This window comes from Leptopilina heterotoma, unplaced genomic scaffold (genome assembly GCF_015476425.1).
Source record: "Leptopilina heterotoma isolate Lh14 unplaced genomic scaffold, ASM1547642v1 Lhet_168, whole genome shotgun sequence".
NCBI lineage: Eukaryota > Metazoa > Arthropoda > Insecta > Hymenoptera > Figitidae > Leptopilina > Leptopilina heterotoma.
Genome location: NW_025110884.1, coordinates 192215 through 218859, shown reverse-complemented (window position 1 = coordinate 218859; position 26645 = coordinate 192215). Strand labels below are relative to the sequence as shown.

Sequence of the window (26645 nt, the reverse complement as noted above, 5' to 3'; positions counted from 1 at the left end):
TAAATAATTTTTGAAAAATAAATATTGCTTTATCATTAATTGGAATTTTTGAAAAATTTTAATTTAAAACCCCCCCTAAATTTATTAATTTTTAATTCGATTTCACAAAATTTCGAGTAATTTGATAATTCTTTAATCCAAATTTTATTGAAAATTCAAGTATATTTAAAAATTAAATTAAAATTACTCAAAAGCCTAACTTTTTATAATTTTAAATAAAATCACTTAGAACTTAAATATTATTAAAAATAAATATTCCACTGTTATTCATTTCTTCTCATCAATTTTGAAATTTTTGAAAAAATTTTGTTTAAATTTAAAAACCTTCTGAAATTCTATTATTTTTAAAAATTGATACTGTTTTTAATTACAATTTTTTCAAGTTTATTATAATTAATAACTTTAGAAAAATTACTCAAGAATTTATTTATTTAAAATAAATTCAATTTTTTATAGAAATGGGAAAAAATTAAAGCATTTTTAAAAAATTGTCATTAAAAAGTGTTTGAAAAAAAATCTTTCAAACTAAATCAGTAAATTTGACTCATTTTCATTGATTCTATTCTCACGATTTTAATATTTAATCAGTGAAATTTCACTAAAAATCAATTAAAAATTACTGAAATCTCTATCATTTTTCACTGAATGAACAATTTTTTTCTGATTTACCTACTTTTCCTGACCTGTGACAACTTTGTAAGATAAAATCACAAAACTATATATTTAAATTAGTAAAATCTGACTAATTATCAGAAGAATTAAAGTAATCGCTAATATATTAGCCAGAATTGAGTTTCTGATAATTGGTATAGAAATGTACTGATTTAATTAATAAAATAAAGGTATCTGATTCAATCAGTTGTATAAATATATTCTGCTACCAGTATATTCGCTGATTGGATTAGTAAATTGCAAGAAGTAGCTGAATCATTAGTTAAAACTGAATGTACCGATTGAATCAGTAAAAATTCTACGGATTTAAATGTAGAGAGTACAATAATATAATATCAGAATATATGATTAATAAAATACGAAACGAACCATATATAATATATCATCTGATGTATCTTTAGTACAAAGTACAAATGGACTTTGCCCATATGATTTAATAAACAGATAAATAAACACTATTAACCTAAAAGTATCAAGCTTCAACTAATTGATACCAAAAATGTGGATCAAATCAAAAATTGATTCAAATGTTTATCATCAATTTTTGATCCGCACTCTTGTATCAATGTTATACTTTAAAGAAAACTGTGAATAAAATAATATTAAACGTAAAACTTTTAACTTGAAATTTAAAAGTTAATCTATAAAAAAGTATAATAAAAGTGATTCACAATAAACGAGTCTAATTACATAAAATATAGGACAACAGTTGCAGTGAGATTGATCTCAAGAATAAGAAAGGTGGTGGTGAAGAAAGAAGAGGATTCCTCGACACCGATTCACTCTGCTGCTGCTACCGATACTAGTCAACTATATAAAATGGGGTCCAATTAAGAAGTCCCAGAGGGCCTACACTATCTATTTGCAAGAACTGACCATCATTACCGGCAGCTCCAAAAATGTCACCTTGAAGAATTTCCTCCGCTCTAGAGATGCTGATCGTTAAAATGCCAAAGTCAAACTGTCAAATTTACTCAGAACTTGCCGCCTTAAAATATCCTGAATTACTGTAAAACACAACCAAATACAAAACTCGAAAATCCTGTTTTTCAAATCAAGATGCATACTTTCGTTAAAGAGAACAAAAAAAAATCGTCTAGTTTCATCTCCTATCTTCACGATCAAAAAACTTCTGTTTTCGTCCATATCGAAAAAATCAATCTTTAGCAACATTTAAATTTACTGTTCTACAATTATATTCACGCAACAATAAAAAGAAATTAAAAGAAAATAAACATAAAATGGTAATTAAAATAGAAAAAAAGAAATAGACGCGAGGAAAGTAAATTCAAATTTTTGGAAGGATAAAGATTAGGTCCATTTAAAGGAGGGAGCCCGAGTCGAAATTTAGAGTCGACTCAGAGTCCGTTAAGACCTGCTTCATGCAGAACCTATAAGAACCTAAAGAGGTTTTACTTACATTGAGATAGAATCGATTTAAGATCGTATAGGGTCTACATAAGACCGTTTTCGCTATCTATTAGGCGTTAAGGAGGTCTTAATTTAAGACCTCTTTAGAGCATACTAACTACTACCAACTACAGCATTTAGAATTCGCGCTTGCGCAAACAATAAAAAAAAGTACTGTTAATATTGAACAAAACAATCCTATTTGTTTTATTAAATTTTTTGTTGTTCTGACAGTTAGAATAAACACAAAATTTTATTTAATCTTAATTTTACAACCAAACTAACTGTCAGAACAACAAAAAAGTAATCATAACAAAAAAATAGAATTATTAATTCAACACGAACAACTCTTTTTTTTAATTATATGATATGGTTAACATTAGAAATATAAATAAATGCCATATATATTGTTTTTTTAAAATTATATATATTTATTATATAAACTGTAAAAAATATAAAATAAGAGTATAATAAGAATATCAATTACCCAAGCAAAAATGTATAACTGGCAAAATACTGGTCGCCATGGTTGAACCAGCACTGGCATTTGACCGAAATTATAGCGCTTTTCTGTACTGACCAGACAATACTGGCTAGCCAACAATTGGCTCACATATACAATTTCAGTACTCAATTATTCAAATATTCAATTTTCAGTATTGAACCTGTATGGGTGAGTCAACTGTCAGCCAGCCAGTACTGGTGCAATGCTGCGCTTGTTGTAAATGCTGGCATTTGCCAAAAATTTTTGCTTGAGTAATATTATTAAACTATAATTGCATGTAACGTTTAGGAGATTTCGCAGTTAAATCGTCGTCATGAGATATAAATGATTCTGAAAGCGGACCAGCAGCTGGTAGTCCGTTAGGAATAAATTGTTGATTCGATAGGAATTGTTCATCCTTTTTATTTTTATCGGCATCTTGGAAATTGTTGCTTTTCTTGTTAAATTGTTTTTTTCTAATTGGCAGTGAGTTTTTTTTTATTCCGACTTTATGTTTCCTTTTATTAGATATGTTTTTATTTATCAAAGCTTTTAATGCTTTCATTGATACTGGTACATCGCCGATTTTGTTTATCAATTCTAAAACGTTTGAAGAAAAAAATTATTAGAATACATAATTAAATTTTTAATATAATTTTGAAAATCTAGAAACAATTTTATGTAGGAATGTATATTAGAAAATGACATACCATATAAACTTTTAAATATTCTCCAATCTATCCCTGGTCTACTGCTACGTACACCAGTCGCAGAGTAGTTTTTTAAACTGTCTCCATAAACTTCGATTAATGTTTTTTTGACAATGATTTTCGAATTGTATTTGTTGGATTCTAGAGCACTTAGTTTTATATAATTAAAAACTTCTTTTCTTAAATAAAAACCACAAGAAGGCGATACTTCCTCCTGAAAAATATATGATTTAAATTTATAAGTAAATTTAGAATTGAACAGAATTTTTTAAAATTGCAAGAATTTTAATTTTTAACTAACCCTGTCATCTCCAGGTTGAAAATACTCAATTGGGATCTGAAAAAGAAGAAAAATATGCTTTAATTTAAAAAAAAACGCTTTGCAAAAATTATAAGGTTCACAATTTGCTGAAATTACCTGAAAGTTATTTTTTAAATTGCACTTTGATTTGGTTCTTAGCTCAAAAGCATACTCTATTGCACCCATGAACAGCTTGGAAATCTCAACATGTTTTTTTGTGACTGAAAAATTACAGATTACTTATGAATTTAAACAGTAAAACAGATAATATTAAAGAAATTGTAAAACTAAAGACTTTAAATTTTACTTTTCATTGGAAATAAAACAGCCATTTTTTTGACGATTTCTTCTGAACACTCGTTTTCATCATCTGAAGAGGAATCAGATGAATCTTCATCAGCAGAAACTTGAGTTTCCATCTCATTATCGTATGTTGAGGTAGAGTTATAATTTTTTGTCGATAATGGCGGATAAGTATCGCGAAAGTTCATACTGTCCGTTCTCGGATCGCCATTCCCTTGCATATCATATACTTCGAAGGATTTTCCATTTGTTTCTTTATTAAGTAGTCCTTGATGGTTAGTAATATTAGAAGATTGACGATAACTCAACAAGGTGCTACTAGTTTGCGAATTTCCACTGTTGAAAGCCCCTTGATAATTGTTGGATTGTCTCCAATTATTGTCATTTCTTCTCATATAAGTTTCTTCGTCTCGTTCTTGATAAACATCAGCATCGAAAGAATACTTTTCTGCACTATTGAGGCAGGTGTTTTTATTTCCAAATCTATAAAGAAATAAATAAATACACAACAATAATATATATGACATATTGTATTATTTCGATCATATATAATAAATAAAATAATTACATAAAATAATATAAGTGCTAATAATAATAAACTTTTAAAAATGATAATGAAAAATGTTAGAGCAGAAATTATTGAAAATACTAACTGTAAATGCACATTTTTTGCTGCACGATTATCCTCAACATTTCTGTTAAACTGTGATGAGTTATTATTTTGTGAATTTATAAAATTACTCAATGCTCGTGGAGAATTTTGCTTTGAGATGTATGACGAAAAATGATTATTGTTAGCTGTTATGGCACCATTATTGTCTGAATGTTGAGAATTTCTTAAAAATTCCTGAGTATCTGCAGTTAAATATATAAATAATTACAGTAAACTGATTTGAAAGTAACTATAAAAATGTCAAATTAAAAATTTACACTTGTTATATTTAAATTTGTAATGAAAATAGAATAGTTGGTTCTCACCTAGCTCCACATTTTGCGATTTTTTAAATTCATTAACAGAATGTGACATTGGTCTCTGAGAAATGTAATCCAAATCAACATATCTTTTGTCTGCTTCTTGCGTATCTACAATTAAATAGATAAATTAGTAAACTTATTTGAGACGTTGTGGATTTCAACTTGATTAAACTTGTTATTTTCAAAATTACAATGAGAATAAGAATATAGTTCTTACCTAGCTCTACATTTTTTGCTCTTTTAAATTCATTAGCAGAATATGACATTGGTTTCTCAACATTGCAATCTGAATCTACATACATTTGGTTGGATTCTTCAGCACCTGCAATTAAATAGATAAATTAATAAAATGGTAAAATTAAGTGGTAATTATAAAATAAATATGATTACATCACCACCTTTCTCAAGATTTTGTAAATTGTTCCATCCGCTGGCAACTGAAATTATTGGCTTTTGAGCCACGATTTGAGAATCCAAATGCCTTTTATTAGATTTAATTATTTCATTCGTCAATAACTTATTCTTGTTATGAAGTTTCTTATCTTCCATAACTTTCTGTGAAAATATTTTATTTGAAGGTTCCACAATTTCTCCTGATGTTGTTACAGTCATCTTGTCCAATTTATTTCTGTCCTCTAAAGTAACAAAATTATTAATTAAACTAGACATAAAATAACGTCAAGAAATTACCGAGGAATCATTTTTTGCATTTAAATTTTAATTCCCTGTTTAAGTCAAAAACAGAATTTGTTTACTCCAAAAATAGGTAGACCCTCGACAATTGATACATTTACCCTTCTCTTTTCCTTGTTAAAGAAGTGAGAAAAATACCTTTGAAATTGAATAGAAAAGTATACCCACAGTCCTTCAGCTTCTAATCCGTATATAATAAAGCAATTAGGAAAGTAAAGGGTCTTCTGATACTTGGGAAAAACCCAAAACTAAAATGTAAAAAACATCTGTTCCGAATAGCGAAAAAGAAAGTATTAATGAAAACAAAATCATGCTATGTGAAAATTCATACAAATTGTTTACATAATTCGCATAACTCGTTTTAGCCGAGAAAACTTTATTATAACATTTTAAAAAATATTGTTTAAAAAATGTAATTTTTTAATGTATTAAATTAAATTAATAAGTTAATCACCAAATAATTTTAAAACTGCAGATTAATTTTTGATTAATTAAAGCCTAATTTCATTTGTTAAATTTTAAAAGTTATAAATTTGTATAAATTCTACATAAGAAAATAATTCTGAGAATAATTCAGTTTTTGAAAAATGTTTATTTCAAAAAGACGTGACAAAATAAAAGAAATATGTTTGTGGATTTTATTTAGGCATTTTAAAAGCAAGGAAAATTTCGAATAATAGAACAAAATATACTGTGGAACCGTCATAAAAAAGAAATCTGAGATTCTGAAGGATGTGGTCCTATGAGTAACAATAACGTTGAAAAGGAAAAAAAACTTTTCGCCATGTGTTCTAAATATTTTGCGTTCTAATACAAAAATTGTATTCAATTTATTATTTTTAAACAACTTATTTCATTATTTAAAGATTGAATAATAATTCATACAATATTTAACGTTTTTTAATTTTATTTAAAAATTTTATTAATTTATTAATTTCATTTCATTATTAGGATCACCCCATCATTATTATTTTATTAATTTTATTTAATTTTATTTAAAAATTATTTTTATTATTTATTTATTTTTGTTCTTTACTTCTAAACTAAATCAGAAAATCGATTTTATTTCATTATTATTTATTTTTATTTTATTAATTGTATGTAATTTTATTTAAAAATTATTTTTATTATTTATTTATTTTTTATTTTTGTTCTTTAATTCTAAACTAAATTGGAAAATTGATTTTATTTCATTATAATTATTTTATTTTATTAATTTTATTTAAATTTATTTAAAAATTATTTTTATTATTTACTTATTTTTTATTTCTGTTCTTTACTTCTAAACTAAATTGGAAAATTGATTTTATTTCATTATTATTATTTTATTTTATTAATTTTATTTAATTTCATTTAAAAATTATTTTTATTATTTACTTATTTTTTATTTCTGTTCTTTACTTTTAAACTAAATTGGAAAATTGATTTTATTTCATTATTATTATTTTATTTTTTTTATTTAATTTTATTTAAAAATTATTTTTATTATTTATTTATTTTTTTATTTTTGTTCTTTACTTCTAAACTAAATTGGAAAATTGTTAAACAACTGTGATCAAGAAATAGAAAATTTATTTATTTTGCATTACAATATATAATAATATAATGTAATATGATTCAAAAAAGAAAACAACATTTAAATAAGTTTTTTAAATTTCACATAATTAAATTTTTTTTTTAAATCTACAGATTTATAAATTTATAACTCTTAAATAATTACCGTCTATAGCAAGTACTTTTGCTCTATGGTAAGTGTCCTTCTCTCCTTTCCTGAATGCAGACCACTTGATATCCGCAATATCACCTACACTTCGTTGTCCTTTCGGTACAGAAGTTAAATTAATTACATCTTTCATTCCTGTACCAAGCCACAAAATTAAAGCGAAGGACTTTTTTCGTGGAGCCATTATTTTCCAGTCACTGTCACTGCACTTTCACTCCGAAACTCAAAAAGCTAGAGCTAGCTTCAAACTGACTTGGGGTACAGGCGATTCGCTTCAAGAGGCTGTGTAAAAACATGTGTTGCAGGATGAGTAGAAAAAGGATTTGCGCATGATTCAAAAAAGAAAATTTTCTAATATCAGTAAGAAACTGAAAACGAAAGGACCAGGTAGACTGTTTTTTTTATTCGAGGCTTCAGTACCATTTTTAAACGGTTTCAGAGGTGGTCTCATGACTCTCTGACAATAATTTGTGAAAAATATATTTAACAAAAATTAAATGTGTGTAAATTTAAAAAAAAATTAAAAAATGTCAAGAAAAGCATTTAGTGGACTTGGTAAGCGCCACAGACATAGACAACTGCAGGACATTAGACAAAAACTAAGTGCCTTCACTAACAATGTTGAAAATCGAAGAGAAGAAGAGCATAATTTTCAGGAAATAAATGCCGAAATGGATGTTCCAGCAAATGTAATGTAAGTACAAATGTGATTAGTACTGTCTAATAAGATAATGATGTTATGTCAATCGGGATTAATGTTTTATCATAAGATGGGATTAATGTTTGTTCATAACTATAATTTGAATGTTCTTTCATTCATTCAATTTTTCTGTCCCTCTCATTCTGAAGTTGTGCGAAAGAACGAACATTCAAATTTTATTATAGCTAATTGAAAATCATTGAAATTAGAAAAATTTTTGAAAATAATATTGAAATTAGGACAAGAATTTTTTTAACACTTATGAAAGTAATTGAACTTTGGAGAAGAATTTTGTTATTTATAAAGATAATTGGGATTTTTACGATAATTTTTTTCAAATTTCGAACATAGTTGAATTTTATAAGTAGAATTTGATTTTTTTTTAATAATTGAATTGCTACAATTATTTGTAATTTCTTCAAAATTACATTATTTTAGTGTTTTCAACAAAAGTTTAAATTAGAAAATTTTTAAATTTAATTATTTTTAAAATTGCTAATTTTATTTTTATTAAAATAGGAACAATGAGATTGAGATTAATAATGATCATGAGAATCAAAGGCAAGAGGATATTGCGGCTAATCGACAGTAAGTATTATTATTGTTAAATGCAATAATGAAATTTTTTTTATTAACTCATAATAATAATAATAATAATAATTATAATAATAATAATATTATTAATAATAATAATAATTTTTTAATCAAATAAGTATTAATTGATAATTTTTTCACTATTTCAATTATTTACTTTTAATTACATTTTTTATTTGTGCATTTAATATTTTTGTTACTTTTTTGGTTTTCAGAATAAACTTGGAAGAGAGAGACCAAAATAATATCGAAGCAAATAATTTAAATTATAAAGATGGTTTAGAAGACGCATTGTTTTTTGAAGAATATGATTCCAATTCAGATGAAGCTCCAGATGAAGATGAAAATGAAGACGGAGATGAATTATTTGATGAACGTATTAATAATGATGAGCCTTTATATTGGAGAGCTCCATTAACAGTTGCCGAAAGTATGTTATTAATATTAGCTCTCTTATTGCATCATAATCTTCCTTTATCTTGTCTTGCTGATATTATTACCGTTATCAACTTTCATTGTCTAAATGAAAATTTAAAAAAAAACAGTTTGTACAAATTTCAAAAATATTTCTCACTTGACAAGAAAAAAAGTTCATTAAAAAAAATTTACTACTGCTCTACGTGTACTAGGCATTTAAAAAATTCAGTTACTTATTGTCCATCGTGTCCGCAAAAAAAAATTCATATTTCATTCAGTTGCCTTTCCTGGAACAGTTAAAAGAAATGTTTCAAAGAGAAAATTTCTACAATAAACTGCAACATCGGTTTCAAAGACCATTTCAACCAAATTTTTTAGCTGATATTTATGATGGTTCTGTGTATAAGGAATGGCTAGAAAATAAATTTCTTAATGATAGAAGAAATATTTCATTAAGTTGGTATACAGATGGAATACCAGTTTTCAAATCTTCGAAAATAAGTGCGTGGCCAGTGTACTTGACTGTTAATGAATTACCTGCTAACGAAAGAAAATTAAGAGAAAATATATTACTTGCTGGGTTGTGGTACGGTGATCGAAAGCCGAACATGAATTTATTTTTTCAATCGTTTTACTCTCAATTTCAAAAACTTTCACGTGGAATTCAAATTCATATACCAAATCAAAATGCTACTATAAATGTTAAAGGAATATTAATAACAGGCACATGTGATTTACCAGCAAAGGCTTGCTGTTTAAATTTCATTCAATACAATGGCAGTTATGGTTGTCCTGTTTGTTTTAATAAGGGTGAAACGTATCAGGTACCGGAAACAGGAGGTAATGTGCACGTTTTTCCTTACACAAACGAATTTGACCTAAGGACGTTAGAAAAATGTGAGCAGTACGGTAACACTGCAACAATAGATGAACCAAAAATGGGCTTTAAAGGTCCCACAATTCTTTCTCGTTTAATGCCTGATTTTATTAAAGGTATGGCCATAGACCGGATGCACGGGGTAGATGGTGGTGCAGTAAAAACATTATTGACTTTATTGTTTGACACTAAATATAGAACATATAAGTTTTCTTTAATTAATGCCATTGATGTTATTAATAGTAAATTATGTCAAATCAAACCACCTAAATTTGTACATCGAATGCCACGCTCAGTACTTGATTTAGTTCACTGGAAAGCCTCAGAATTGAAGTTATGGTTTTTTTACTACTCGTTACCAGTTTTTCATGGAGTTATGGAGGACAACTATTTTGAACACTATTTATTGTTAGTTAATGCTTTATCGATTTTAAATAGTAATTTACTATCATTTCATAGAATTGAAGTTGCTCGTGATCTCTTACATAAATTTGTTAGAGAATTTCCAACATTGTATGATTTAAGATTTTGTACAATTAATATTCACCAATTACTGCACCTACCTGATGATGTTATAAAATTTGGTCCTTTATGGGTACATTCTTGTTATGAATATGAAAATATTAATGGTCAGTTACTTAAACTTGTACATGGAACTACCCATCTCGATACACAAATTGTACAATCTCATCAACTATTTATAAGCATGATGAACAAAATAGAAAGTTTAGAAAATAGAGCTGTTAAAGATTTCTGTTTAAAAAGAAAGCGACAAGTTAAGATTATTGAGAAATTATGCCCTAGTTGTTATAGTGTAGGGACTTATAAACGTTTGACTGAATTATCACCAATTATACAAAATGCTTTTTATAATTTTAAAATAAGGTTCAATAATTTAAAAATATTGCAGTATTTACGCATGTTAAAAGATAATAAGCTTTATGTATCACAAATGTACAAACAAAATATACAAACAAATTCGTTTGCAGTACAGTATCTTGAGAATAGTACTTCACAAATTGGACTAATATACTGTTTTTTAAAAGTTATTGATTGTATGTGTGAAATAACTGATTGCCAATGTCCTTGTCAACATTATGCTATTATTCGAAGGTGTGTGAAACGAGAAGCTTTCCAAGCGCAAGGTGATCACTGTGAATTTGATAGCAGTTCATTTTTGTTCAGATGTGAAACAACTTGTGAGTCAATAGCTATTCCAATCGAAAATATTTTAAAAGTTTGTATTTATATGGATATTGATAACGAGATTTTTATTGGCGTTCCAATAAATCGAGTAGAACTTGAATGAAAATTTTAATGTAACCCACTGAAAATAAATTAATAAATAAAACATTTATGTATTACAAAATTTGTTCTTATAATTATTTGAACTGTTGATCATATACTTTAAAAATACAAAAAAATAAAAAATATTTCTAAGTCCGACATGAAGCAAACAAATATTTCTAAGTTCAACAAGAAGGTCTTATAAGGTGTTAATCGGAACTTCTTTCAATTTTTGGTATAAGTTGTATTAAATAGATCGGTCTTAGCAGTCCTTAACTAGGACTAGAACAACTGTATATTGGAGTCAGGGTATCTAAGAGTACTAAAATCCATGCAATAAGTACTAAGGCGAACTTACAAATTTTTAAAGAATTTTGACACAGTACCTAAGATTACTAAAATCAATCTAAGGACAACTTAAAAGACTCTAAGTCGAATTTATAGGTGTTAACAGTAGTAAAGCAGAACTAAATACTCCTTATTAGGTCTTAAATCTACTTTAAATTTCGACTCGGGAGGGCTATTAGGGGATAATGAGTTTTCTGGACTAAAAAATTCTAGCGCCACAGTAGTGCTCGAGTCTTATCTAAAGTAGAAATCCTGTGGCCACTCCTATCGGCGTTGCTCTCGTCCCTATATACAAGGACTCCTACCATGATCGTCCTACACGTCGTCTCAACAAATTAAGGGACCACTTTGGTGTTTGGCCTTCGGCGACGTAAGACACGACTGAATTCAATTTACATAAACCCTCGGAAAGATAGGCAGATGCTTCCTTGCTACGAAACAGGGTGACAGCATCTTAAAGTCCTTCTTAAAGAGATTATCCTCTGCTCTCTCTCTCTCTCTCTCTCTATCTTTTTTCCTCCAACTTTAAAAAACACTATCGAAAAACAAAACTTTTTCCATACTATCGATATTTTCTTTTTTTTGAAAACATTTTAAAATTTTAGTACGAAGATAATGATATACTAACTTCTTGAAATCAGAAAAGTGAAGATAAAAATAAGGATTAACACAACTGTTTTCTTCTTTTGAAACTGGAATTTATTCTATTCAATTTGCAGTTTAAGAATTTTTTATTTTCTATGCCAAATGTAAACTGATTCAAAAATTTGATGGCAATTAAATTCTTACTTTTACACAGTTTTTCTGAGGATATCAAATTGAGACAAAAAAAAGTATCAAAATGTTGCTTCACAACACTTTTGATACAAGAGCCAACTACATTATTTATTTGTTTTAAATAAAAGCTTTATTTTACATAAATAAAACTTATATTTAGGACAAACAAAATTTGATTTAAACCAAATAAAATTTATTTGAAACAAATAAAAAGTCTAGTTGGTTCTGAGTCAAATAATTCTTTTTTCTGGGTGTATTTTCGGTAATATCTACCTCTCAATGGAAATGAAAGAAAAAAGAATAAAAATCTACTTTGTGGTGAAGATATCGACGGCCAATTGCTACTTATATGAGTAACTGTATTTTTTGCAGCTCTTACTTGGATCATATAAAGGCAAAAAGAAACAATATTTCCAATTTCCGATAAAGATATTATTCGAACATTTCGAAAATTCATCAAGCTAAAATAAAAGTATGCAATAATCTCGAAATGTGAATCAGAAAGTTGGGAAATTCATTATTATTAATCGAAATCTTCCCTAATTGCTTCCTCAGGAAGAAATTTTGTTATTATGTACAAAGAATTATTAAATATATTATATAATTATTAATATATTATTATTTTACACAAATAATTGTTGTTGAAAACTAAAATCTATTTTTATTTTTAAAATTAAAAATGTCGGATTCAAAATGTCGGACTAGAAGTTTCAACAAATTGATTATAAATTTAATTACGCAAGAATTTTTTGTCTCATTTAATACGAATCTGACTGGAAAATGAAAATGGTATTTACACTTCCTAAATTTGAATTAGTGAAAATTGAACTACTAATTTACAATAGTAAAAATTTTTACTAATCTTTCTCTCTAAATTTAAACTAGCTAAAAATAACTAATCTGATAGTAAAAAGTAAATCACTCATTAAAATAGTAATACTTTAATAATAAAATAGTTAATAATAACTAATTATCAAAAATTTTAATAAAATTTCAGGAAAGAATTCAATTATTTTCTAAAATTTTAATAAAACCTTCTAAACAATTCAATTATTTTTTTAAATAGTTAAATCTCTACAAAAATTTAATGATTTTCAAAACAATTTTAATTAAATTCCTTGGATGAATTCAAATATTTTTAAATACTTCCATAAATTTCAATTGAGTCATTCCATTATATTTCGACTAAAGTCGTTGCTGACTAATTTTAAAAAATTATAATATTTTGCAGGAATGATGTTAAAGATATTAGGATCACCGAACAAAAAGAATTTTTTAAATATTTTTTATATTTATTGTAAAATAAGCATCTAAAGTATATGAAGTCGTAAAAACTGTCACATTTTCATCTATTAGAAAATATTAAAGAAAACACATAATTTACTATAAAAATGTAAAAAAGTTATAAGAATTTATTAAGAATGAATTGTTTTATTATTATAAATTGATAGAAACAATTATTAATAAGAAATATTAAATAAAAAAGGATTTTAAAGTTCACCTGCCAAATAACCTAATTTTGCAAATTTCATTCACTAAATGTGAGAAAGAGAAATCATTAAATTGAATAAAACCTTATGAAATATAAAGAACCTGTGATTAACTTTTAGTTTTTCTTATCACTTTCTTCCTTTTTTCTTCATAAATGTTAAAAAATAAGCAATTAAAACTGGCACTTTGCTTATTTTCACGATTTTAAAATGCAAATAACTTCTGCCCAGAAAAATGAAAAATTACGAAAATTGGACAATAATTATTTGATCACTAAATACACTCACTGGAAAAAGATTTTCTTTGGTCCCGAAGCTATTTTCCGAAATAATTAATTTTAAACTTTTCACTATTTCTATCAGGTTAATACATGTGATTTTTTTAAAACTGAAGTTGGTTCAAAACGATTAAACAAGAAGAGCTAACTTCGTCCTTTAAAAAACACATGTATTAACCTGATAAAAATAGTAAAAAGTTTAAAGTTAATGAATTCGGAAAATAGCTTCGGGACCAAAGAAAATCTTTTTCCAGTGAGTGTATCTAGTGATCAAATAATTATTGCCCAATTTTCGTAATTTTTCATTTTTCTGGGCAGAAGTTATTTGCATTTTAAAATCGTGAAAATAAGCAAAGTGCCAGTTTTAATTGCTTATTTTTTAACATTTATGAAGAAAAAAGGAAGAAAGTGATAAGAAAAACTAAAAGTTAATCACAGGTACTTTATATTTCATAAGGTTTTATTTAATTTAATGATTTCTCTTTCTCACATTTAGTGAATGAAATTTGCAAAATTAGGTTATTTGGCAGGTGAACTTAAAAATCCTTTTTTATTTAATATTTCTTATTAATAATTGTTTCTATCAATTTATAATAATAAAACAATTCTTTCTTAATAAATTCTTATAACTTTTTTACATTTTTATAGTAAATTATGTGTTTTCTTTAATATTTTCTAATAGATGAAAATGTGACAGTTTTTACGACTTCATATACTTTAGATGCTTATTTTACAATAAATATAAAAAATATTTAAAAAATTCTTTTTGTTCGGTGATCCTAATATCTTTAACATCATTCCTGCAAAATATTATAATTTTTTAAAATTAGTCAGCAACGACTTTAGTCGAAATATAATGGAATGACTCAATTATTTCCTAAACTTTTAATAAATTCTTCGAAACAATGCAACTATTTTTATAAATACTAAAATTCTTTGCAGAAATTAAATTATTTTTAATCAAATTTAAATTAAATTACATGAAAGAATTTAATTATTTTGAAAAATTTCCATTAAATTCAATTTGAACAGGAATTTAAAATTAACTAAAAATAATTCAGTTATTCTTAAAATATTTTAAAAAAATTCTATATAAAAATTAAATTACTTTCAATGCAATTTTTAAATATATTCGTAAAAAAAATTGAAAAAATTCAATTATTTTCAATATACTTAATTTTAATAAAATTCTTTAAAGAAATTCCATTATTTTCGAAACAACTTTAATTGAATTTCTCGAAAAAATTTCATTATTTTCAAATATTTCTATAAAATTCTTCATAACAATTCAATTATTTCTTAAAATTTTAATAAATTCTTCGAAAAATTTCCATTATTTTTATAAATAGTAAAATTCTTCGCAATAATTCAATTATTTTTATAAATAGTAAAATCCTTTACAGGAATTCAATTATTTTCAAAACAATTTTAATTGAATTCCTCCGATGAATTTAAATATTTTTAAATAATTCCATAACATTCAATTATGTCCTAAAATTTTTAATAAATTTTTCGAAAAAATTCAACTATTTTTATAAATAGTAAAATTCTTCACAAGATTTCAATTATTTTCAATTCACTTTTAATATTTCTTTGTGGGAAATTTTATTAAAATAGTAGATATTGAAAATCATTAATATGAGAAAAATTTTTGAAAATAATTGAAATTAGGACAAGAATTTTTTGGCATTTATGAAAATAATTGAATTTCTGGAATTATTTGTAATTTCTCCAAAATTGAATTTTTTTTAGTGATTTCAACAAAAATTTAAATTAAAAAATTCTCAAATTCTATTATTTTTAAAATTGCTAATTTTATTTAAAAAAAGGTAGTAAGAAGTTAGCAGCGCGCTTTAGTCAATGTAAAAAATAACTCCAAAATTTTAATACTTTTTGGTGTTAATTTAATCTGCAACGCTTTTTAATACCTCACAATTTTTACTGTGACTTCAGAGAGTAGTGGCTCAAAATTATTACCAATATTCAGACTCAGAGAAGAAGGAAGAAAGTCAGAATTCTTCATCACAAACTAACGAGCGCGACAAAATGAAACAAGACAAATATAAATAATGAAAAATAAATAGAAAATATAATATAATCAGAAAACTAGTATGCAGCATATATGAGAAATTAACTAATCAGCCGACATCCTCAGTGTATACGTGATTAGTCCTCTAATTAAAATAAATTACTCGCTCTTATCATCCATTAAACACAATTTAAACCATATATAACCCCCTGTAACGTATTAATCTTCCCATAGTCTGACACCCTTACCCCCCTCCTGATAAATATACAGCACACGCATCCACCTCTCTTTTTCCCATACAAACTCTCTCAGCCGATCGCCGAGCGCCGAGCGCGCACTTTATACGCGAATACTCCCGCACTCTCGCAACATTTCCAAAGAGTTTCGATACTGAAAATAACTCGCTTGAAACATGCAATTACAAGATATATTACGGCCAAGTAGCGATTCATGCAAACTCCCGTCAAACAGAAGCGTGAGAACGTATAGTGGCAGTAGCAACACAAGTTTAACATGCAAAATGTGTTACATGTATGTAACGAGAAGAGATTTACAAGTCAGAAGTTGATGGCTCTTAAGGGGGTTGAGAATTCAAAGTGGGGGTAAAGACCGATGGGCCAAGTTGTCGAGCATTCGAGCATTCAACAGAAACCCGGTTCCTTGTTCTACCATGGAATTTGGGTTTTATCCGCGAGGATGGGACCAATGTAGGAATAAATTTTCTCCACTCTCTCTATACGTTTCGCTCGACCAATTATCGACTGTTTCAACCAATCGAATCTAAAGAGAGTTTGGAGCAAATCCCGCACAGCTTTCGCAACAAACGTGCAAAGTAAGCCATCCGGCAAAGTAAAAGTTCCTCAAAAAAAAAAAAAAAAAATCGAACAAGTGTAACAGACACGACTTTTTCCACACCTCCACCCGCTCTCATTAACACCACAACCTTCATTATGTACCCTAGAAGCTACCTAATTGACGACAATGGCTCGATAACGCTTCTCGAAATCTCATTTATTTTTTTACCCACCTTTTTTTTTCTTTCTTTCGTTTTTTATTTTTCAAACTTTTTTTCAGAGTCTGCGAGAGAGGAGACTGCACGTGTGTACAAGATACTAATAATCACCTGGTCAAACGACTCGGGTCGCAAGCACCACACGGGTTCTAAAACCAGATCAGCATTTCTCGTTTACGTTCTAAACTATCAAACACTGCAAAAACTGGTTTCACGCAGAATTTCACTGAAATTTCGGAGATGTGACGAGAGTCTTTAGAAAAAAGAGGAACAAGGGAAAAAAAACTTGGAACATTATCAATAAATGACTTGAATTCATGCAGAAGAAAACTCACGCCCCTTTTTTTATGATGATCGCACTACAGTAGAAAATGAGATAAAATTGATTCAAGATTTTTAAGAAGAAATAATATAAAGAATCGATAATTTGAGTTATAATACGCGAATCACGATGTTCGATACCCGTGAGGACGTCTTGTTGAATTAAAGATATTCGTCTGCAAGTGACGATCACCTTCTAATTTCCACTTTAAATTCACTTCGCCACTCGTCGAAGGAAACCATATTTTCGACGGGAATTGATGAAAGCTTTTAGGATTGTAGAGAATCGAAGATCTGTGTTTCTCTTTTTTTTTGCAATCAACTCGTCTGTAACCTTTGCTATCAAAATTAAAACATTCCTTCACTCAGAAAACATTTTTTTTTATCCAAAAATAAGTAGCCTGTCAAAAAAATATGTATCAGTTAAAAATAATTTTACTATTGAATTAAACATAATTTTTATTGAATCAAACTTATGTGTTGAATCAAAATTATTATTTTTAATTCAAAAATAATTTTCGGTTTATTGTAAAACAAAGATAATTATATGATTCAAACATATTCTCAAGTGTTTAAAGTAGAAAACTTTTATTTAACAATTTTTTTTAAACAAAATAAAAAAATCCACAGTATGAAGTTAACAATTTTTGACCTACCAAATGCAAATTAACTCCAAAATCTGCTTAAAATCACAAAAATCTCTCACTATTCCCTGAATTTTAGTCAGAATTTTTACTTTTTCCCTCATTCTGACTGAAACCACAATCCCAAATCTTCGTAAAATTCAATTATTTTCATAATTTTCAATTCAAATTCTTCAAAAACTCGACTATTCACAAAAATTGTAATAGAATTCTTCAGAATATTAAAAATTATTTTCAATAAAACTTTGCGAAATTTGCAAATTTTTATAAATTTCAATTTAAAACCTTTCGAAATTCAATTATTTCTAAACATTGCTATCGAAATTTTCAAACATTTTAATTTAAAATCTTTCGAAATTGAATTAATTTCAAAAAATTGCTACTAAAACCCGAAAAAAAATTAATATTTGTCTCAAAGACAAATATAAATTTATTCGTTATAAATAAATATTGTATTAGTATAATAGATGATGTATCGACTGCTCAATAAAAAAAATTTACTTGCACTAAATAAAAGTTTTATTTAAATCACAAAAATTATTAACTAAATCAATTATTTTTAATAATTTAGATAAAGTTCTTCAAGAATTTAATTATTTCCAAAAAAAATTAATTAAAATAGTGTAAAATTCAATATTATTTCCAAAAAATTCAATTGCGGAATTCTAAAATTCAATTTTTTGTCAGGAATAGTAGAAAAATTCAAAGGTGTAATTAATATTTTCAAGATTCTCAATGTACAACAAAAATCAAAATTTACATAGCATTTCTAGAAATTTAATACTTTCCCAGTACTTTGGAAAGAATGTCCTTACTTTTTTTTTATTGACCTGAAAACTTTTTTTCTTGAATTTTTCTGACTTCTTCGAATTGTATGCAATTAATTAAATTGAAAGTTTTCTAGTTCCTTTTCTTATATATTATCAACTTATGAGAAAAATATTCTTGTCAGAAACAATTTGAATGACAAATTATAACCTATGTAATATTCGAAAGTTACTATCACGAAATTAATTTACACATTTTGAAATTCAAGGGAAATTTTGTCTTAATGCAATATTATAAAAAATGTCATCCAAGTATTAATTAATTTAAAATGAAAAGTATAATAAATTATAAAATACTAAACCGTTAGTTGACTCTATCAAAAATATTCAAATTAAATATTTCTCCAAATTGTGAGAAAATGTCAACAAGTAACACTCATAAAAAATTATGTTTGGATCAAATACTTCATTTTGTTGTATCAATCTTATTTTTAGGTTTAAAATTTTTACTTAAAATTTGTTTTTTTCCTTTATTTAAAATCCTAAATAGAGTTTGTTAAAACCAAACAAATATTTATTCGATTTAAATAAACATTTAGTTCAGTTTAATATATTTTGTGATCGAAGAAAGAATTTAGTCATCTGAAGCAAATTTTTAGTTTAACCAAACAAATCTTTCTTTAACTGCACTGTAAAAAAGAAATGTTACTTTCAGTCCACTTTTGACTAAAACCGTTTACATTGAAGCCACTTATGACTGAATGTTAGCCTCAAGAGTATGATTTTATGTTCCAAAATCGACTAAATTTACAAAAAAAAAATTATTTGCTTCCAATCAACGATTACTTGCCTATTATCAAGTAAATATTTATTTACAAATGGAATTAAGAATTAATAACATTCAAAATTCGTTTACAAGTAAAAATCCTATCAATTCTATAAACAGATGTAACAACCATACAAATGAAACCTTTCAAACCAAACATGTAAAATCCTTATCGAATTCATTTCCATAAAAATATTCTCAATCTCAAAATGAAATAGGATCTTGTCTCGTGGCCCCGATCAGAGCCCAGTTGCATGCCCACTAGGTCAAAACAAAGAATCAGACAAAGAATACTCATCTATTAAAAATAAACACTTTTTCATCCAAAGAAGAAATATTTTCGAATCAAAAAAAAGGAAAAGGTGTTAATCTATTCTAGTTCACCTTGAATCGAAATTTAATCTACTCACATGATTTCGAGGCACTTCAGCCGAATCAATTCTTTACCTGTGTTCGCCCCTCAAAAGACAAGACCCCATAAAAAAGTCCAATCTTTATCTGTAACTATCATTCCCAGACTTGCAAATCTGACCCAAATGGTGCGAAAATTATATAGCCATAAAAAAAACGACTCAGTCTGGTGTGCTGCCCCTAGAGAGAGAGAAAATTGCCTGGTGCTAAAAACATTGCTATACGTAGCTATATAGATCTGTATATAAGACGTGTTAAGTTGCGTGGAGCGCGCGTCGATTTGACCGATTAGCGCCAATACCTTCATACCACTTAGACTGATTGTTCTCTCTTGGTCCCAATGTGAATGTGTGCGCGAGTGTTAAAGCGAAGGAGCGCGCGCGAGCGCGGCAACTAGGTGTTAAAGAAACCTTGATTATATCGCGTGTGTAAGGAAGGAGACTCACCGGTGTGGTGCCCACTCTTTGGGTCCCGTAAATCAGGCACACAGTGCAAGCATTAATTGCCTGCTTTGCAAATCCCTGTTTGGGAAGAAGAGGCGAACTTGTTTTCCTGTCAGTGTGCGCAAAATTCGCCCTCTAATAATGAACCAGGCCTCTTTCTCTCTCGCTGACTCTCGATCTGTTGTAACGGGAGCGAAGGCGATAAATTACTGTCACGTTTCTGATTTAAGGCAACCGATGCTCTTATATTTCATTATTAAGAACAATTAGGCCAACCACGACAAGTAGATATACATGGGTGCAGGTTTATAAGCGATGCCTCTGTTAATGATGCCTGTTTTCGTACACTTTCCTTCTCTTATCTTACTCAACAAAACATATATATATAAAAAGAACAAAACACCCCATTTCATACTGTTCACAAAAACAAATGTTGCGTAATTGAGCAAAAAAAAAACTATTCACAACAATTTTAATTAAAATTTATAATCAAATTTCGATTTCAGTGTGGATCAGGAACTCTTTCCAACACAAATATCAAGTGTGTGTTTGTGTTGCGTTCAGAACACAACACATTTCAATATTTGAATTGTATGTTGTGTTCAGAACACAACACGAACTCAACACAAACGTTTGGTAACTGTCCCTGGTGTGGATTTAGTGTTACATATGGACTGGTAACAACATGAATTGTTGCTGGGATGTTGTTGAGCAACATCCTGAAGAATGGAAAAATCTATTGTAAAATTTAAGTAGTAGTAGCAGGTCCTCCCATACTTTACCAAATAATCAAAATTAGAATAAAAAGAAGTTAAAATTAAATTAATTTTAATTGTATTATTTTTTTATGAACTCTAAACAACCTGGACTATTTCTGGGATATTGATGAACAACATCACGAAGAATAGAAAAATTTATTGTAACTTTTAAGTAATAGTAGGTCCATCCGCATACTATCAGACAATCAAAATTGAAGTAAAAAGAAGTTTAAATTAAATTATTTTCAATTTCTTTGGACTAATAACAAGTACAAAGCAAATCAAAAAAACCTGTTTCAGACACTTCACAAAACTGAAAAAAATTTCATTCTAAATTTTATTTTCCTGACTTTTCCCTAATTTCCATTAAAAATATTTAGTTCTTTCTTTTTCTGACAATAAATTGAATTCCTATAGCAAAGTCTATATTCATGAAAGGATTTTATAAAAGTTTTTAAATAATTGATTTCTTTCGACTAATTTTATATACAAATTCTAATTTAAATAATTGATTTCCTTCGACTTATTTATGCAAATTTTAATTTAAATAATTGAATTCTTGAGAAATTTTTATTATTCATGAAAATAATTGAATTTTTACAAAGATTTTTACAAAAAATTTTTTAAATAATTGAATTGTTTGGAAATTTTATGAAAATAGTAGATATTGAAAATCACTGAATAGGTTTTAAAAATAATTAAATTTTACAAAGAATCCTATTAAATTTTTTGACAATAATTGAATGTGTGTCTGGTATTTTATTAAATTTGTTTGAAAATAATTGAATTCCTAAAATGCATTTTATTATTTATGAAAATACTTGGATTCATGCGAACATTTTTATTAGAATTTAAAAAAAAAATTGAATTTCCAAGAAAAAATGTATTGCTTTTAAAAATAATTGAATTCTTGTGATGAATATTGTTATTTATGAAAATAATTGAATTTTGCAAAGAATTTTATTAAAATGTCTCAAAATAATTGAATTCTTGAGAACAATTTTTTATTAAAATCTAAAAGAATAATTGAATTATTTAAAAAAAAATACTCTAATATTTTTTGTAAATAATTGAATTCTTCCAAAAAAATTAAAAATAACATTTTTATTAAATAATTGATTTTTTCGAGGAATTGAAATTAAATTTTTAAAAGTAATTACATTTTTTGAGAAATTCCTGTAAAATTGCATTAAAAATAATTAAAATCCTGCGATGAATTTTATTATGTATGAAAATGATGGAAGTTTGCAAGGAATTTTATTAAAATTTTAGAAAGTAATTGAATTGCTAAGAAGCATTTTATTTTTTATGAAAATAATTGAATTCTTGCGAACGATTTATGACTTTTAAGAATAATTGAATTCTTGTGATGCATATTGTTAATTATGAAAATAATTGAATTTTGCAAAGAATTTTATTAAAATGACTCAAAATAATTGAATTTTCGGGAATAATTTTGTTATTTATCGACATAATTGAATTCATTCGAAGAATTTTAAAAAAACATCTTTTAAATAATTTAATTTTTCGATTAATTAATTAAAAATTGTATTGCAAATAATTGAAATTCTTGGATGAGTTTTATTATTTATGAAAATAATTGAATTATTGATAAGAATTTTTTAAAAAAATTGAACGTAAAAAAAGTAGTAAAAAGTATGTTTTAGTTGACGAGTGTTTGAAGCCTTCGCAAAATTTATATTTAATTATAGGAAAATACTAGTAACAAGAAAACGAATTGATTAAAAGCAAATCTTGTGCCGTTTTTCGCTGCAATTTTTCAAATTAAACGCAGTAGATTAGCAAGTAAATTAATTTTTCTCCAGCCCACCTTAAACAATTATTATCAAGCCTTTTTTTTGCCAAATCACCAGCGCTCTTTAGTTAAAAAAATTGTCTGCTTCTGAAAACAGAAAAATGGTCCAAATTAAATTAGATACATTATTAAAGAGACCACCCTAACGACATTTATACAATAATATCCGCCCAATTTTCAAAAGACATTAATCTCTCGTTAAAACGAAATCTGCTAACTGATTTTGGCAAGAGCTTGTTAAACTTCAGAAGAAGAAACATTTACACCATTCTTTTTATACCTCCTGTGGTCCATTTTTAAATCCTAATACGCATATATATATTAAAAAAAATTCACATGAAAAAGAAATCACTTTGCAAAAGCATTCAAACCATGACATTATGTCCTTGAATATGGTATATAAAGCGTATGGTTATAATCTCATCAAGAAGAACCAGTCCACAATCAACATTTTTGGGAAATAAAATCAAGATTAAAAATCCATCAGAAAGCTTTAGTGCGCATTTCTTATATACAATGAATGAAAAGAAGAATCTTCAGTTATACACCAGATTTATCTCTTTAGTCGCAATTTCTCATTATTTTTATCAAGAAAAAAGAAATTGTTAATAAGACAAAGCTTGCAGGTTTTTAATTATTTCTCAAATCAAATTTTGATAAAATTCCTCGAAAATTGATAAAAGTTTGTATATGGATTAAAGATAAGCGAATAAAAATTATTAGTCTCTGTTGGTCGACATCGTTAAGAGCTTGATTAAGTCAAAAGTTATTGTGGTTCGATCCCCCTCAGGGTACAAATTTTATTTCAACTCTTCGAGTAATAAAAGACATCCTGACGTATCTTGAGCCTTAGAAATTCGTTTTTTAAAATTCGTTTCAAGTTTCTAACTCAAGGGTGTTTGTAGTCACTGATTACAAATACGTTCTCAGATTTTTAAAATTCAAGATGGCGGATTAAGTATGGCGGACAATGAAAATTAAAAATCAATCGGATTCACTTGAATCTTGTGACTCGGGAGTTTTTGGGGTCGCTAATTACGAATCTGATATTAGATTTTCAAAATTCAAAATGGCGGATCCAATATGGAGGTCAAAAGTCTAAAAAAAATACTTAGAGATTTTATAAACCAACTCTCAAGCATATTTTATTGATGTTGCTTCCTCATGGAACCTTTCTATTTAATGCCATCCTCCGCCATATTGAATCCGCCATTTTGAATTTTGAAAATCTGTCTTCAGATTCGTAATTAGTGACCATACCTTCTGTAGATTTTTATCTAGTTTCTTAATTATGGGACTGAAAAGACCAGAATAAATTTAGTTAAAAATGAAAATACGCTTATTTGAAGATTCGTGAAGAGAAATTGAGCAAACTTAACAGGAAGAATCTTTACGAAGCAGAAGCGCCCTGGATAAATCCTCTCTTATTTCTCTCCTACAAAAATATATCAGGATATATCGGTTCTCGATCGCCTCTCGTATAGTTTCCCATGGACCCAGCTCGAACTAACGATCCCATTCATTCTGGAAGGACACACACTCGTGAGTGGAGCAAAGGGAAGCAAGTCCTATCAAGCTTCGTATTTTCTGTCTCATCGCCCAGGTACTAGGTCTCGTTTTTGTACAAAATCTATGGCAACACACATACTATTCGAGAGCTTGTCTCTTTTGGATCTTCTTTCTCCTAAATTCTCAAGTCCTAGCTAAACTCTATTCTTAAAATCTCCTTCTCTCTCTCTCTCTCTCTCTCACCCACATTCTCCATTGTTGAAGCAAGACAATGTCCCAAAGACTAGAGAGGAGGTTGGAGGAGGAGGCGAACCGCTTTTCGTTCGGATTCAAAAATTTACATAGTTTTTTGGCTTTGAAATTATGGTCACGTCGGTGGGCCTTACGAGAGAATGAAACTTTTCTCTGAACTGATTTTTAAGGCTAATGTATTCATAATTTGAATTTAATATTATAAAAAGGGTTATTCGACTTTAAAATTTCTATTAGTTCCCTTCCTCGAGCGGAATTCTATAAGGCATATTTAAAAAAATATAAATATAAAATTCCCCTCACAAACGCAAAACAAAAAAAAAGTCACGAAGTTTTTACATTAATTTTATTTTAAGAAAAGTAAAAAAAGAAATATACAAATCTCTGAATGTTTTACAAAAAAAATTTTAATTCTTTTTATAATCAAATTTCCTTACTGCGATAATAATTTTAAAAAAAGGATCTAATTTAGAAAAATTAAAAAAAAAATCAGACTAGTTAGCGGCATTTTTGATGTTAATCATTAATAATGATCGAACGTTATGCATTACTAATTTTCTCCCCACACTAAGTGCTCATAATGTGTTCAAGTAAATGAAGTCTTCGCTCTTGAATTGAGACAAGACATGATCACGGCGAATGTTCAAAAGCAATTTATCGGGAGCTCGTTAAGGGAGAGAGGTTAGAAAAAAAGGAATGATGGAAAAGATGATTAATCTTGTTGTAATCGTTTCGTTGATTAGTAACTTTACCCAAGGAGAATATTAACAAATTAACGCCCGAAAGAGTAGTACGCTCGTCAAAACGCTTTGCTACTTACATATTAGCTCATCACGATAAGCCTCCCTAAATTCATCTATTAATAAACACCAAATATTACCCTAAAGTACCTATACCTGACCGCCTAAAAAAATTTTATAATTTATAAATTTTTATTTCCCTTGAAAATATTTATTTATTTTCATAATATTTCAATTAAAAGAATGTAAATAAAATTAAAAACACTAGAAAAAATATTGCGCTCATTTAAAAGTTTAGAATTTTTCGAAATAAAAACCTCGATAACATATTGTCATCAACCCCCCGTTAAAAAAACAAAGAAATCGAATAATTTTCTAATGAGACAATTTGAAAATATTTTTTCCTTTCGAAAGAAAAAATATTTTCGAACATTGTTAACATGGTTTTATGTCCAATAATTTATTTCCATTCTTTTGAAAGAATGTCCTTGCACAAAAAGGTATTTCTCATTCTGCAATTCTTTTTGAAAATAAATCTTGCACCTGCGAGAATAACGATATAGGTACAATAACGTACCTTTCTTCATTTTATAAAACTGGTTTACATAACCGGAGATGATAAACTTCACGATCGGAATTTGTGTCTTAATTAAGAAAATTTTTCTTAATTTTCATTTACACAAAAATAATCAATAATAATTATTGTTGTATTGGTTGAACTTACAATTCGCGCGAGATATTGTAATTTAATTTTTAATCGGTTTTAATCGCGGTATTGCCTCGTTAGGTGTAATAGGAATAATTTTAAACCTGTTTATATGTACACTGAGAAAAAAAAATTATTTGATTCAAGTAAACCGATTACATCACTATTATCAAATAAATATTTATTTGATTCAAGTAATTCTTATTTAAATCAAGTAATTTTTCTTCTATTTATTTATTTGGATCCAAAATTTTAGTATGCAAAATAAATACTGTTTAATTGATTTAATATATCTTTAGTTAGTTATACAAATAAATAGTTAATACAAATAAATATTTATTTGATTATGAAGAAGTATTTATTTACTTTAAA

General features: G+C 27.1%; 2 protein-coding genes across 3 annotated transcripts in view; both read right to left on the bottom strand.

Moving 5' to 3' along the window:
- LOC122499489 overlaps positions 1 to 26645 on the bottom strand; it is a 405956-nt gene that overhangs the window by 322892 nt on the left and 56419 nt on the right. The gene's annotated exons all lie outside the window — the stretch shown is intronic.
- On the bottom strand, positions 2756 to 5500 carry LOC122499487 (probable serine/threonine-protein kinase clkA). Its single transcript, XM_043607869.1, has 9 exons — positions 5254 to 5500; positions 5073 to 5177; positions 4859 to 4963; positions 4534 to 4735; positions 3885 to 4363; positions 3695 to 3798; positions 3578 to 3613; positions 3277 to 3490; positions 2756 to 3166 (listed from the first exon to the last, which is right to left on the bottom strand). The coding sequence occupies exons 1-9, from the start codon at positions 5465 to 5467 to the stop codon at positions 2853 to 2855; spliced, it is 1773 nt and encodes a 590-aa protein (XP_043463804.1). The 5' UTR covers positions 5468 to 5500; the 3' UTR covers positions 2756 to 2852.